The 15,318-nt window shown below is 40.7% G+C and overlaps 1 protein-coding gene across 5 annotated transcripts in view; it reads right to left on the minus strand.

The window, feature by feature from the left end:
* Positions 1-631: 631 nt before the first annotated feature.
* Positions 632-15,318, minus strand: part of ANKMY2 (ankyrin repeat and MYND domain containing 2) — a 35,699-nt gene continuing 21,012 nt past the window's right edge. For 2 of the 5 annotated variants that reach the window (XM_047694195.1, XM_047694198.1), the window contains exons 5-10: positions 13,981-14,141; positions 9,268-9,482; positions 8,139-8,274; positions 5,296-5,424; positions 3,241-3,370; positions 632-1,786 (exon numbers count right to left, since the gene is read on the minus strand). In XM_047694195.1, coding sequence (XP_047550151.1) covers positions 1,602-1,786; positions 3,241-3,370; positions 5,296-5,424; positions 8,139-8,274; positions 9,268-9,482; positions 13,981-14,141 — 956 coding nt within the window. In that variant the 3' untranslated portion in view covers positions 632-1,601. Of the gene's footprint in view, positions 1,787-2,168; positions 2,416-2,439; positions 2,695-3,240; positions 3,371-5,295; positions 5,425-8,138; positions 8,275-9,267; positions 9,483-13,980; positions 14,142-15,318 lie in introns of those variants that run through there. The other 3 variants (XR_007121376.1, XM_047694199.1, XM_047694196.1) reach the window with 3 other exon arrangements.

A 15,318-nucleotide genomic window follows, 5' to 3' on the forward strand; every position in this document is an offset into this window, starting at 1 on the left:
AACGAAGGGAAAAAATTCCTCTCCATTGCCACATCTCTCAGTTTTCCTATTTCCTCCTGCTTTTGCATAATTCTCTATGTATTCGAAGACACGTATCATAATGGTAACACAAAATGGAGGTAACACACATACAAAAAAAAAAGGCAATTAAAAATCAGATAATGCACATAAAAACACCGGTGGGAGAGGGCAGCCTGGGAGGATGACTTTACTAGTCAAAGAGGGAGTTTCTCAGTGTGTAGATGAGGAGTCTTGACAGGTAAGTGAGGCTTGTCATGACTGACAAGTGTAGGGGCCAATCTGCCTGCTGAATCCCTACCCAGCTAACCCTTCACACTGAATTCACTCACAAGGAGTCTTCACGGAACAGTGTGCCAGAGGGCGTACAGATGTAGTGCTGGGGTTGGGAGAAAAGTCAATGAGTGAAGGAAGGGAGAACCAGCAACATAGAAGAATCTTGATCAGTGAAGTGAGGTGGGAAATGGGAGTCATTTTGATTTGCAATAGTACTCATGAAAACCCTTCTTACTCTGTTCTCTAGCATTTGAATTTCCTAAAATGTAGGTTCTCTAATATTTCTCTAGTTTTTGCCATCCCTCAACAGCAATAAACCAGGAAACAAGATGTGGTATTGGTTATATCAGCAGGCATGATTTATTTTACAATCATTACAAGAAACTCTGAAACACAGCACTGTCTTCGGCAATCAGGCCCTAGCCTGGCTTCCGCACTGCATGTGCTGAGCAGTGGTGGCAGCACATTCTAAACGTGACAGTTATAAATCAGTTTCTGGGCAGGAAGAGCCCCATGAAAAGCTTAGAGAAAGAAAAAAAGCCTTTCAAGTAGAATATGGCACATGAATCTGTTTTATAACTGGGGACACACTATGTTTAGCCATTATTTAATCAGAAATTTCATGAGACACCCTTTTTAATGCACATGCTGAGATAACTGTGGCTATGCCTTTGTTCTGACATATCTGAAGGTACAAATGCTGTAGATAAAATGTCACTGCAGGAACTATATAAAGTTCAGACTGCTCAAAATTGTTTCTATACAAAACTACAATGAATGAACTGTGACAGATCCTGTAATGTACACCTTTTCTTCATTTCGCTGCATCTAAATAAGTAGGACTTCACTATTATAAATGCTATTTATATGCATCTTATTCATATATAAGTTATGACTTGTTTATCCATCTCCGTGGCTAGTAAAGTCTTCTTTCCTGAAGAATCTTTCTCCAACGCCTGTTCTGCTTGCCCCTTTGTTCCCCAGAGCCTACATTTCTTCTTGAAGGGGACTTCTTTTGTTTTGAGAACAACTGCTGAGAAGCTGGCCTCAGAAAGGGAGTCAAAATGTTTCTGCGATACTTTGAAACACACATTTTTCCCTTGGAATAACTGTTCAATCACAGTACAGAAATCACCAGGAACTCAGGGCATGGTAGACAGAGCTTTGCTTGAAGGCATCTATTCTAGGAAACATGGACTCCTGCCATGGTGCCATGCAGGTGTCATGAGGCAGTGAGGACACAGTCAGGTGAGCTCTCTGGCTACCTGCCAGGGCATGAACCATCCGTGCCAGCCCCGCTTTGCCCTTTACTCCTCAGATTCCTGCGGGCCTGCAGGAGCGTCCTGGAAGCCTTCCAACCCTGCTCCACTTGAAGAACATTCTTTCTCCCCTTCTACAGACTCCTTAGGCTGACAAGTCTCTTGGGAGATTCCCGCATCAGACTCCGGCTGCTCTTCATGAACACAATTAGAATTGACATCAAGTTTGCCATCTGATAAAAAGAAAAAAGAGAGAGAGAGAGAGAGAGAAGGTCATTTTGCTGTTCCTATTACACGTCAGTCTATCGCCTGAATGCTTTCTGTGTATTAAATTACTGAATCCTCACAACAGCCACATGAGGTAAATGATCCCTATTATCATTATTGTCATGATTTTTACACATGTGGAAACTGAGAAGAGATGGGCTTGGCGACTTCCTCAGAGTTTCACAGTCAGGATAGCAGCAGAACCAGGATTTGGACTCAAGCCTCTGGCTCTGCAGCCAAGCCTGGAAATCTCTGAAATGCTTGTCTGGGACCTGCCTTCGAAGAGAGCTTTGCCATGAGGGAGCTTGAGGTCTTTGGGTAAGTGCCTGCGCAGGGTGCTTTCCTTACCTGTGAAGTGGGGGGTAAGAAAGCCTCGCCTACACGGCTGGAGAATAAAGGTGCCTGTGACACTTCGAAGAGTGGGCAGCCCCTGCTGATGCCTACCAGCCAGGAACTCCCTCTGTCCTGACCATCTTACTCTCTTCCTCATTAGGTAACAGGACCAGCTGTCAGCCTCTGTCTTCAACATGCAGGATACAAAAGTTGGGTCCGGAAAACAGGAGAAGGAATGGCAGTCAGAAAGCCTGACGATTCTCTGAACCATTTATTTATACAAATTAAATTTTGTACAAATTGTTCAACCCTACTCCTAGTGTACCTCAAGCAGGCAGTGAAGGCAACGCAGTCTACTGAGGGGTGGGGATGGAAGGGCTTTGTTATCAGTCAACCAGGCAACCTTTTCAAGCTAGATGCTCTCCACAAAACGTACGATATGTTCTCCAGGGTGGGACAAGGGCCTGGAGGTGGGTTCCACTGCAGTCTGAGAATCCCTGCTAAAGCAACTCACTGTTTCTGATGAAAATGAGTCATATACCTCATGAGGGAGGGAGAGAGAAAGTAATATGGAGTTCAATGCCTAGATACTTAGAGAAACCTAATCCATACATTAGAGCTACAATCTAATCTGTAATTTATAAATTTACTCTGTAATTTCACCTACAGCTTTGTATTTTAATTGAAAAAAATTAAAGGTTCCCAACCTTAAAATCTTTGGGTAGCCATTAGGGGAAATTTAATTATTTCCTTAGTCAAAGACCTTAAGATCCCTTGTGAGCCGAGTATAAGTGAACACTCATTTAGAGTCCCATCATTGCAGGGCATTCCTGTGAGTCAGAATGTAGAATAGAGAATAAACTATATGCCTTAGAATTCTATAGCTTCTGTCTTCCAGGGACTTCTAAGCTAACCATATTATGTACATTATCCCAACAACTCCAAAGAGGGACACGCTGGAATGTGATTCTTATATCGGTCAAGTCCAAGTATCCTTGGTCCCCAGAGAAGACTCAGTTAATATCATTAATAATATCATTCCTCTGCCCAATGAGAAGCAGTATGAGCTCGCTTTTTATATACATACTGTTTTCCTCTTCACTCTTTTCTTTGGCAGCTTCCAATTGTTGTTTTTCGTAAATGTCCTTTAGATCCTTACAGATTTTCTTATGTGCAAACCAGTGTGTTTTCTGGCAGGTTTGATCACAATATATAACCTGAAAACAATTGTAAGTTTACGTCATTTCAAGAGCTGTGACTGCATGATATTCTAACTATGACATTAAACCAAGAGCTATGCTATAAAAAATGCTGTTTCCTATGCTTTCCTTTATTTTTATAAAGATTTATTTATTTTGAGAAAGACAGCAAATGAGAGCTGGAGGGTGGATGGGGGCAGGCAGAGGAAGACAGAGTCCTAAGCAGACTCTGCACTGAGTGTGGAGCCCAACACAGGGCTTGATTCCATGATCTTGAGATGACAACCTGAGCCAAAACCTGGGCGCCACCCAGGTGCCCCTACGCCTTCTTTTTAAAACCATGATGGCCACTGATTTAAATTTGTCATTTTTAACTTATACTTTACAACAATAGATATATATTAAGTGGTCTACCAAAGACCTTAACAAATGATTTAAGAAGAACCTACTATGTGTCAGGATTGTACAATGACAAGGAGATAGAGCTGTCTCAGAGGAAACTAAGTTTGAGAAAGAGCTGGATGGAACGGCATGGAGGGAGGCAGATACCCAACATGACTCACATCGTAATACAGGTTGTAACAGCAACAGGAGCACAAAGAAGGCAGTGACTCACTCTGTATGAAGAGAGTCAGTCAACAGAGAAATGGGCAAGAAGCATTCCAAGCAGAGATTATCTTATACAAAAATGCAAGAAGGAAAGTGAATTATATGTTCAAGGACAGGGAGGAGTTTCTGTAAATGGAATTGAGATTTTTGTAAGATTATATGCCAAGCACTGTGCTAAACCCTTACATAGAGAGGACATGTACTGTAGACTGTTTCATTGGTCCCGATTCTTTATTCTTCCCTTCATGTGTATACTTCCTCATGAGATTTCAAAGTTCTTTTCACTAATGGGAAGGAGAATTCACTCTAAGTTTGGCTGTGTGACTTGTTTTGGCCAAAGGAATGTGAGAATACGACAATTTCAAGACTACACTACGAGGGACCTTGTGTTTCTCTACTCGTGCCCTTTTACTTCTAACTAGAACGGCTCAGCCTGGCCTGCTGGTCCAAGGAGGATAGGAGACACAGGGAGAAAAAGTGCCCCGGCTAATCCCAGCCAGCTGCCAACATGGGAAATTAGCAAATGATTGTTGTCATAGTGTTTTACATGCAGCAACGGTTAACCTACGTAGATGGTCTCAATGAATGAATTTTCACAATGCTAACCCCATTTCACATACAAGGAAACTGAAGTTCAAAGAAGTAAGTAGTTGAAGGAGAATGAAGCTGCAGAAGTAAGTCACAACAAAATGTGATGGCTATTATTAATATGCTGAAGAATTCCAAACTTGAAAACAAGAGGAGATTAACATAATGAAATAAATAAATTAATATAACTTAGAGGGTAAAGTGAATGTACAGATGAATGCTTATGGGTAATATCTGTGAGGAGAAGGTAGGCCATTTACAAAGATCATGGCGGCAGAAGTGGGGAGCGGAGTTCAGAAGAGCTTAAAGATCGGTGGCAGTCACAAGGGAGGTGGCAGTCTACAAGAGATGATGAAGAGACTGTAGTTCAAGTCACCATCAGAAGATTTAAGATGGCGTATTTATGAACTGGCCTGTTCTAGGCTCTTATATCTGCAACAGTCAATGTGTTACATACAATCTTTCTCTCATTCATTCACCCATATTCCTTCTTTCTTGGAAGCGGTTTACCCAAAAGCTGCGGCAGCCTGGAACATACGGCCAAGAACTACGCCGAACATTTATCCCATACCGCTCTTTCAAATTACTTTTAATTATTAGATGCACAGAATTAGAATTTATGCTCTATTAGAATGTATTAGAAAACTAATGTCAACCATTTTATTTAGAGAACACTACAAGTCACTTATCAAACTGGATATGAAACCTAAACCGTATTGAAGAACTTCAAGGAACTTCATTCTTACCATCTTGCAGACAGAACATCTTTTACTTGCTCCCTTCTCTCCACAGGTAGTGCAAAATTCCACATCCACAAAACCCACCTGACCAGTGATGGCTTGGGTAAGAACAGAGAATGCAGTGGGATCAGAACCCTAGAAGAGGTATGAAGAAGAGGAAAACACACTTTGAAATCGCCATCGGAAGACTACAGAGATGACACTCCATGAATGATGTTGTCCAGAAGCAGGCACACCAGAGATGGAGTCATTCAGGCTGCCGGTGACCCAGACTTTATCTACGTTACCTTGTAAGAGCATGGTAGTCAGAGTCAATTACTGCTTCAGAAAAGAATCCAGGGTACCCCTGAATAAGGTCACAGAATCTTTCTTGTCACTCTTTCTTGTTATACAAAATCTTGGTGGCAAGAACTCTTTCTCGTTATACAAAATCTCGTCATTTACTTTGTTACATAAGAATTTGTTTAAGCACCAGAGCTCCTCCCACAGAAAGATACTCAACTTAAAAACAAACAGGATGCTTTACTCAACACATCCTATCAAATCAGAGACATTAGCTAGTCTCCCAGAAGTCAAAATATATTCTGGCAAGTGATAAAGCAAAACAACTTTAATAGGATACTCTGTTGCTTCACATTTCCTGCTGAGCTTTGTGACAGGGAGAAGCCAGAGATCCATAGGAGGAAGAGGGAACCGAAACCTTGGTGGGAGGGCCCAGGCATCAGCACTGTCAGAAAGTGCCACAGGCAATCCTCATGGCAGGCCAACCCTGAGAATTACCCTGTGACAGGAAATGGTTAGTACTGCTTCAGTGGCTTGTGAACTTGCGAGTTTAACAAAACCCATTAGGAAGTAAACAGTGGCTTCCTGGGACATTCACAAGCACAGGCACTGTCCAGATAAATCAAGTTTTCCAGAGAGAATATATAACTCTTTAAGAAGAAAAGTTTTTATTTTTATTTTTTATTTATTTGTTTTTAAAGATTTTTTAAAATTTATTTACAGAGAGACACAACGAGAGAGTGAACAGAAGCAGGGTGAGTGGGAGAGGGAGAAGCAGGCTCCCGGCTAAGCAGAGAGCCTGATTCGGCGCTCGATCCCATGAGACTGGGATCATGACTTGAGCCGAAGGCAGACACTTAACGACTGAGCCACCCACGTGCCCTGTAAGAAGAAAAATTTTTAAAGGGAGAAAAATTTTCTAAGATGTATTATATCCTATTCTATGTATAAACCTTTTCTCAATGACTCAGATCACTAGGGTAAACATTAATGATTACACTGCATCAACTCGAAGGACAATAATGCTATGATATAGGGCTATAGTGAATGGTTCAACCCCACATTGTTCTGCTTTGACTTTTTCTTTAAAGTACTCTGAGCTATTTTCAGTTCTGCTGTTTTCCACTTTGAAGGTGAAATGTCAGCTACTACTTGTTAGTGGTGAAAACAGCCCATAGCTGGCCGGGCTAGCTGCTTCTCTGACGTCCATTCCCCCAATTTCTGCACCAAGAGAAGCGGAACGTCATTCAGAGGAGCAGGGTCCAGACCAACCGAAACTGCTCTTTTCCCCAGACAACCTGCAAAGCTAAGAGTAGATCTGTGACAGATCTGGTCTGCCTATCTCTGTGCTTCTGAGTATATGGCAATGAATAAACCCTACTGATTTAATTCATGGTTAGTCGGAGTTTGATATGTGGACAAAACCAAATTCATAATTGATAAAACACCCTCATAATTTGCTACCTTTAATCTTCCAAAAGTTCAAATACCAAATAGCCAAGTATATTAAAAAGTAAGGGTAAAAAAATCTCTATGTGAAATCACGGAGAACTCTCCGGGATAAACGAATGCATGAACTTCATGAAATCACCTTGTCTCTTCAGATCTTTCTTATTTCATGGCTCTGAGCAGACAAAGTCTTAATATATGAAGGAGCACTGAGAACCCACCTGTCCTCATTTCTCACACTGAGAAGGATGGGACAGCCTAGAGAAGGCAGAGAAGAACCGACATTGCTGGAGGGTGGGAGGAAGCCATGGATGGGACCAAGTGTCAGGATCAGCTTCTTACCCAACAGACAAAAGGCTGATAAAGGATTTGATTGAAATGTAGCAAAGCATGACTGGTGTAGATAAGGTGAACAGAAATGTGTTCAAAACACGAAGAGTGAGGGAGAATCTTAAGACATACTATTTAAATAAGTATATGATAAAAGGGCAATAAATAATTTAAAGAACAGATAATAAAAGGTGAAATTTGCTTCCTATAGCTGTATATACAGAGCATATGGAAGTATATTAGTATAAAAAGAATTTTGTTAAGTATGGAACATTTCTAATCAGAGGCATTAAGGTAGAATATGAGAAGCTAGGACATACTTTGAGATTGCTTATCAGGACATACAATGAGCCTCCCATAGTTCATCCCTTTACATCCCCACCAACCAGGAACCATCAAACTAGACAATCAATTCCTACTTCCATCTAATACGGGACTTTGTACTGGTTTTTCATGAGCCACAGCTGTACATGTGTGTATCTGTATTACCCACATTTACAGTTTCACAGAGGTCTTTAAAATGTAATTTTCCACATAACCATCTACATTCTGACATAGGAGAATACTACTTATTAAACCATGAGCTATATAAAAATGGAAAAAGAGGCTCAAGAGAGGGGAAACGGATGCCCAGAAATAGGTATGCCTATCGCGATGTTTGTTCCTGGAAACCGTTTAAAATAACAAATACTTATCTCTCTATTACATTAATAAATCAATGCTAAAGAGAACTTGTCTGTAATTGTACAAAATATGGCAATTAGGTCTTACTGGTAGAGTTAACTTACAATTTCCACAGGAGCAATGCTTCGCACCAGCTGCTGGAGGAGTGTGGCTTCACAGTAAGGAAATTTCCTGATGCTTTCCCTTATGATCTTTTCTTGATATACCGGAAAGCCATCTGAAGCTCGGCCTTTTAACAAGCTGAAAGATATTTTTTAAGAAGTAACTGGAGTTGAATCTCTAAGCATTTCCTCCCAGCTGAATCCATGAACTGTGAGTAATTTCTGTGCTACCTGAGATTTTCATTGTCTCTTCCAATTGTGCTGATAGACTTAATTCAAACTGCTGTTCTACCTGCATGTTTGGCTAGTCCTTATCCTGCTTACGTGCCCTGGGAGGTATTTGTAAAAGGACCCCTGCCATAAAACACACACTAACCACCATTACCGGAGCAGCTAGTTACTCATTACCATGCCGGTTATTTGTACAAAGAGTGAAAAATCTCATTAGGTTACACCCTTCTGACACAGTTCACCTTTCTCAGTAAAACTGGGGGGGGGGGGGGGCCACCTGGGTGGCTCAGTGGGTTAAAGCCTCTGCCTTCGGCTCAGGTCATGATCTCAGGGTCCTGGGATCGAGCCCCGCATCGGGCTCTCTGCTCAGTGGAGAGCCTGCTTCCTCCTCTCTCTCTCTCTCTCTCTGCCTGCCTCTCTGCCTACATGTGATCTCTGTCTGTGAAATAAATAAATAAAATCTTTAAAAAAAAAAAAAAAAACTAGGGGGGGAATTTGACCCCAGGGGGTCAGAGAACAAGGATAACACGCAGCTCTCCCAGGTTCAATAATGGAGATGGGCTGAGCGCCATGATGAACCCAGAGCAACAACCTGAGGCATGGCATACCCATCCTCAAAGTTGGACTTGGGCTACCTTCCACATCTTACACAAGCTACCTAAACACTTCAGCTCTCTCACCTGTAAACTGGGGATAACGAAAGTCTTGTTGTAAAAAGCAGAGAACTGAATAATCACTCAACCTAAAGAGAACACTGCTCCTGTTTCTTGCAGACTAAATGTGAGTCCAACAATAACAACGGCTGCTAAAATGCTTAATTTTTAAATCCATGATGAGGCTTCGTATGATAAAACATTATCCATCTGAGTATATTTTACATGTGACATGGCTGAAATGGTACCTTTTGATCAGAGCATCCAGTTTATTCTCTCCATCCTTTAAGAAGCTAATACATTTCTGGAAGATACAGCTGATGTAATGCATTTTCATAGCCAACACTTCATTCATGTCTCTCTGCTTCATGCATTTCTCACAGATCAAATCCATCACCTTGTAGCACTTATTCAGGGCTGTCTCTTCTGCCAGCAGAGGGTTCTCGTTAACAAGCATCACGATCTAGAAGACATTCCAGTGAGCCTCGAAATTCCATGAGAGACTTTTCATGTATAAATTGGATACTTATTTTGGGTTGATTTCAACAGATCACCAAATAAAGCGTCTCTCAGGGTCACATGTTTACGATGTTAATTCAAACTGGAATGCAAACTGCCAATGATCCAAGTTCTAAAACAAATACAGAAGGACCTCGGCATCCTGAAATCTCTTGAACTCTGTTTATCTCAATTATCCAGTGATCTGCCATCAAGCTAAACCAGGCTGTTAGCATGCCACTCACAGTAATGGTTTTAGAGTCTCTGTTAAAAGCACTTTTAAAGATAGACACGGCACACTTACATTTCCTTTATATACAGAATCAAATCCCCAAGCAATCACTACTTCTAGCTAACATTACTAGAATTTCACGGCTAGGAGTACTGTAATTCTCATTAATTCTTATTAATTGTAAGAAGATGAGGTTTTTACAGAAAGAAGTCTAAAAATAAAAGGTGTAATCCTTTCCAATGAACTACATTTCTCTGTGGAAATTTTTATGATATGCTTATCATCTATGGTAATGAAAAAAGGTCAAAGAGGAAAGCAAATTAAAAGCCTTCAAGGAGGAATGTTAGACAGTTATCAAATCTGATGCATTATGAGTCCCACACTTCTCATATAGGCACAGATTAAGTGCAAAATCAGCGTAATGAGGAGTACTGTTTTCTACTGGCTTTGTTACTGGGAAGATGATTACCTACCTGAAGTAGGTCTGCACAGGGCCACTGGAAACATTCATGGGGACATACCAGTAATGTAAACACATATGTAACACAGGCACAACTGTATGCACAGGGCAGAAAGTCAGTGTTTGTTAATCTATGTGTTATAGCGAAACACCTATCGTGGGGAATGTAAATGTCAGGGAATCACAGACAGCAGATTTCACGAATTAGATCCTTTGCTTCCAACAGGAAGATCATTTGTTAACTTCTGTGAATCCCATGCATACCTTCCTACCTGGAAATTTAACACAGATTAAGTGTTCTTGTGAAATTAAAATATGATTTGTACTTATTTTTGAGAGTACCAGAATGATATGTAATCTAGTATTTTACTTAAAATACAGCACTCGGTAATAAATGAGGGGTCATGAAATAAGTATAAGAAGATTTGTTGGTAAATGTGCCGATGACTTTCCCTACAATAACATACATAAAAATTAACTTTTGGCAGAGCAGGCTCATTAATCACACATTTATATTTCTACTGTCAACACTAATCATTTGAAACTGTTTATTCAACATTTTTGGGTAAAGCATTTATAATCAAAACATAGGATCTTAAACTGACAAAAACTTTTTAAAAATCTCAGAACCCAGATTAAAGGTTTTTTTTCTTTGTTAAGACATTAGGTTTTGTTTTGTTTTGTTTTTAAAAGATTTTATTTATTTATTTATTTGAGAGAGCAAATGAGAGATAGAGAGCATGAGGGGGTTGGGTCAGAGGGAGAAGCAGACTCCCTTCCGAGCAGGGAGCCCCATGCAGGACTCGATCCTGGGATCCCCAGATCGTAAACTGGGCCGAAGGCAGTCACTTAACCAACTGAGCCAACCAGGTGCCCCAAGATGTTATGCTTTATTTACTTCAAAGTATACACTAGTATACCCAAAGAAAAATGATATATAACCACAGCTCTACTATGAGCCTACTGAAACATTTCACAGGTAATCACAAAAGAATATTTGAACTAGCTACCTTCTTCTAATCTCTGCAGCATCACAAAGTCATCCATTATAAAGAAAATCTCATTATTAATTATCAAAGAGGAATAAATGTATTCCATTAAGTGTAAAAGCCTGATATAGCTCCTCTCCCCAAAAATGTTAGAATATGTTTATATAGTGGCATTTTGAATTCTTTTTATTTTTTAAATACCCTCTAAGAAAAAATTACCAAACCAACTGGGCTCAAGAAAGTTAATAATCAAAGACAGGATCCCTTGTGTACATCTGTCCCCTGACCCCTTAGAGACTATGCTCGGTTCTGTTGTTATTTTTCCCATGACTCTGTTTTTCTCCTTTATAACCTGTGTACTCTGGGCTTCAGCACAACTGCCCGAGTCCCTGCTGAAAACAAACATCCCAATGCCACAGGACCCACTTACCCTCGCCGCCAAGGCAGCAATGTGACGTGCACTGTGGTGAAAAGGGGTATCGTGTGTCCAGGAGGATTTCTGTGCTGCTTTTAAAAGGCCTTTGACTTTAGAAAATGGTTGTTAGTTACTTTTTTATAATCCACCCCAGGAAGACCCTCGCTGGCTTGGAAAGGGCTAAAGCAACGAAAATAAGGCATCACAAAAGCACTGTACAACTTTAATCTAAAGTGTGGGGGGCAAGGGGGGAATGTTTTCAAGTGAATAGATCATTTATACCTACAAAAACAAGGTCTAGTCTGGAGAAAGGTACTATAATCATAGAATAGTGTCTTTTATAAGACCAAGAGTACAAAAAAAATAGAATGTAGGCGATTTGCATTTCTATACCTTTACCATTTATTGCCTGTATAAATATACCCTTATTCTAATTTACTCAAACAGGTGCTCTTAAAGACAATTAGAGATAAAATAATTCTTAGGACATTTAACCCCGAGAGTCTAGGTTCCATGTAAACATCCAAAAATTACTCTACAGACTCAATTATTGCAATCATTGAGATTCCTGCAACCTCAAGGGGTAGAAACATAGACATAAATTACAGTAAATCAGAAAAACACAGGGAATTTCTTCAAATCAGTCTAAACGTGAAGATTCTATAATGCTCCGGCCGCAGGAGAACAAGAAGGACCCAATCCACACACATTCTCCATATCTAGAAATAATGTATCCCTAGGAAAAATCCTGTCTTCCCACCCAGCCTGCCCCACCACTAAGAGAAAGGGTGCTCTAAGTAGCTCCTATATGGGCGTTATCTCTTTGCTTGTGTATGCCGGGAAAGAAACAGAACAGAACAAAACAAAACACTGATACAGAAGAGGCTACCTATTTTTTAAAAGGTTAAATTCTAAGTTCCATATACTCTCCACCGTAAATACGAACATATGGTTCATGGCCGAATTTCTTTTTTGCCCTCTTAGAATCCCAAGTGTTACTCCGGGGGTTCTTTCAGAATGGGAAGGATGACATCTGAGTTTTGAAAAATAAAAAAAGAAGAGGCTCTACCAGTCTATCTTATGAAAAAGGATCTGCAAGTCTGTCCTCTCTCTTACTGGCCCAGGAAAGTAATTTGGGTGGAAAGCCACAGAACAGGTATGTTTTGTTGATTTGTTTGTTTCTTGAGGTTCAGAGTCTGTGTGCAAAGGGAAGCATCAATAAAGTAATAACATTACATAAAATTTGGAACTTCTATCTTCAAAGGAGTGCTAGTCTTCAAAAGAGTTACTTATAATATTTATTTTAATGGTGTCCGGTATGTTCCACAGACTCAATGTAATAGACTTGAAGGAAATTTAATTTTACTGCATCTATAATAACATTTTTTATTAAGAGAAAACCTCAGTGTTTGATCTGGTTTACCACCTTGCTCACCAAACAGTCCTGAATTACTATCAAATCTACACATGAATGAAGATATAGATGAGTAAAATTTGAAAAAGGAGAGCATCACTGTAGCATACAGAGAGTTTTATGTAATGATTCATTGAGGAGATTATACTCATCTGGATTAATTTATAAAATATAAAGATAAAAAAATTTGGTAATTAAACAAAAAAAGTTATATGTAAACTCTGAAGAAAAGAGCAGTGAAAATAGTTCCAAATGGCTCCCAAAGTTTCTCTGGTAAGCCAAATGAACTTCTGGGTTGGTCTAAAAAGTTTGAAAATCTGTATGATTTGACTAATACTGGAAGAACTTTATTACTTAAAGGCATCAAATAGTTACTTACATTAAAATATGAGCTCAGGATGACATTTCAGAACACTTCTTGGAAGGATAATTATTGTAGCAGATGCTGTTGGTGCCCCACCCAAATCCCCACTCACAGCTTCCGGGACTGTAGGCTGCTAGGGGCTCAGAGCTGCCTCCTCCAGGGAAGTGCCTCGATCCATCAGATGTTGCCTTCCCGGGCACTACCTGGGAACCTGTCCTTTCCCTCTGAGGACAGCCCTCAGCGAACGGCAACTGAGTGATCCAAAAGAATGGATCTCTGGAGCCATGAAGAGTCCAGAGCTCCCAGTGAGGTGAGGTGGAAGGTGGGCTTCAGCTGAACCCACCTCTTTGCCTGGCTTTTCCTCCCAGTCTAGCCTGTGCCCCTCACCTGCTCTCAGGCTTAAACCAAGCAGTCCCTTCACTGTACCAACTGAACAACAGAGCCCCACCTCAAGCTCTAGATCTACAAAACCCAACCATGGCAACTACGATCTTATAGAATTAAGAGCAGTTTCAACGCTGAAGGAATGTTTAAATAAAAATCAAAGACAATTAAAAAAAAAAATCAAAGACAATAAACACAACACTACCTTGACAGGATGAAGATTGGTTGTAGTAATAATTTTGTGCAGCGGACCCGCCAACTTCGGAGGCAGTTTCGGCTCTTTATCCAGCCCCTGGGGTTTAGTGTAATAATCCAGTCTCTCGCGAGGAAAGAAATTGTTGATGATCGTCACACAGTCGTGTTGACCTTTTAATAGAAAAACAGGAAATCTGTTATTTTGTTATTCAAAATACGACATTTCCCAATTTTGTATTAATTAGGGTGCTATGTTCTCATGAAGTAAAATATGCACCAACATCTTTAATTTTCAGGAAAAGTCAGTAGAAGAGGACAAGGAGAGGTAAAATGTTTTGAGGAACATCTATAAGCACACTTTGTGAAGTCCAAAACATAATCCCCTTTTAAAGACATAGAATCCACAATACATAAGAAGGTTATGTGGATTATCAAAAAATGGAGTTCAATTTGTGAGTGACCCTCAATATTTGACAAAAGTCGCTTGTTTTTAATTAAGTTTAAATGTCTCTTCTTCCAGCCCTACGGAAATGATGGCCATTCTTCCCTAATCACATCTGGCTTTTTTTACACAGAATATAAATTTATTCTATATAAAGCTTATTATTATTACTATTAACTAATCTCCCCTCCCAGTGAATTTGAGAAAAGCTTGGCCTCTTTGTGAAATGAATTAGGGGAAAAGCTTTCGCTGGCTTAAGCTCAGAATTCATATTAGGGCTTCTTAGAGATCCCTATGCCACTTGTCTGTAACACCTCTGGAGGAAAAACTGGTCCTAGGGAAGCAAGACTGTCCCTGGGGAAGTTGGTGACCTGAGCGTGTTTTCCTGCTCCTCCCCAGCTCCCTCGCCACTAACTTTCTGGGGCAGGGAAGTGGCTACTCTGGGCAAACAGGCAGAACCCTCAGGACACACTGGCAGATGCAGGCTCCTTTGGGATATCTGTCCACAAGACAGGGCGACCAGCAGCAGAGAGTTCTGGGACCAGGCATTGGGGCTCCTGGAGAGCGATCTGCCCTGGGGGGCCAATGTGGCCCCAGTCCACTTGTGCATGGTCCTGCGAGCATCTGCTCGATCCTGCTGACAAAGTGATCTGCAGGGTAGACATTGGTACTTGAGGCTGGCAGAGAGCTCTGCTGGCCTGGGAGTTTACTTAGAGTTCTATACCCCTGGGTTCGACACAGTGCCCTTCTCTTCACTGCTTCATAACCACTATCAGCTTGACCCAGCTGCGTAGGAGATAAGGAGCGAAGTACCCAAGGGGATCCAGCATCATGGAAGACTTGTGCACTGCCTCCAGCAGATGGCCTCATTGGTAGGAAGTACACTTACAGCATGGACCATGACCA

This window comes from Lutra lutra, chromosome 11 (genome assembly GCF_902655055.1).
Source record: "Lutra lutra chromosome 11, mLutLut1.2, whole genome shotgun sequence".
Lineage (NCBI taxonomy): Eukaryota > Metazoa > Chordata > Mammalia > Carnivora > Mustelidae > Lutra > Lutra lutra.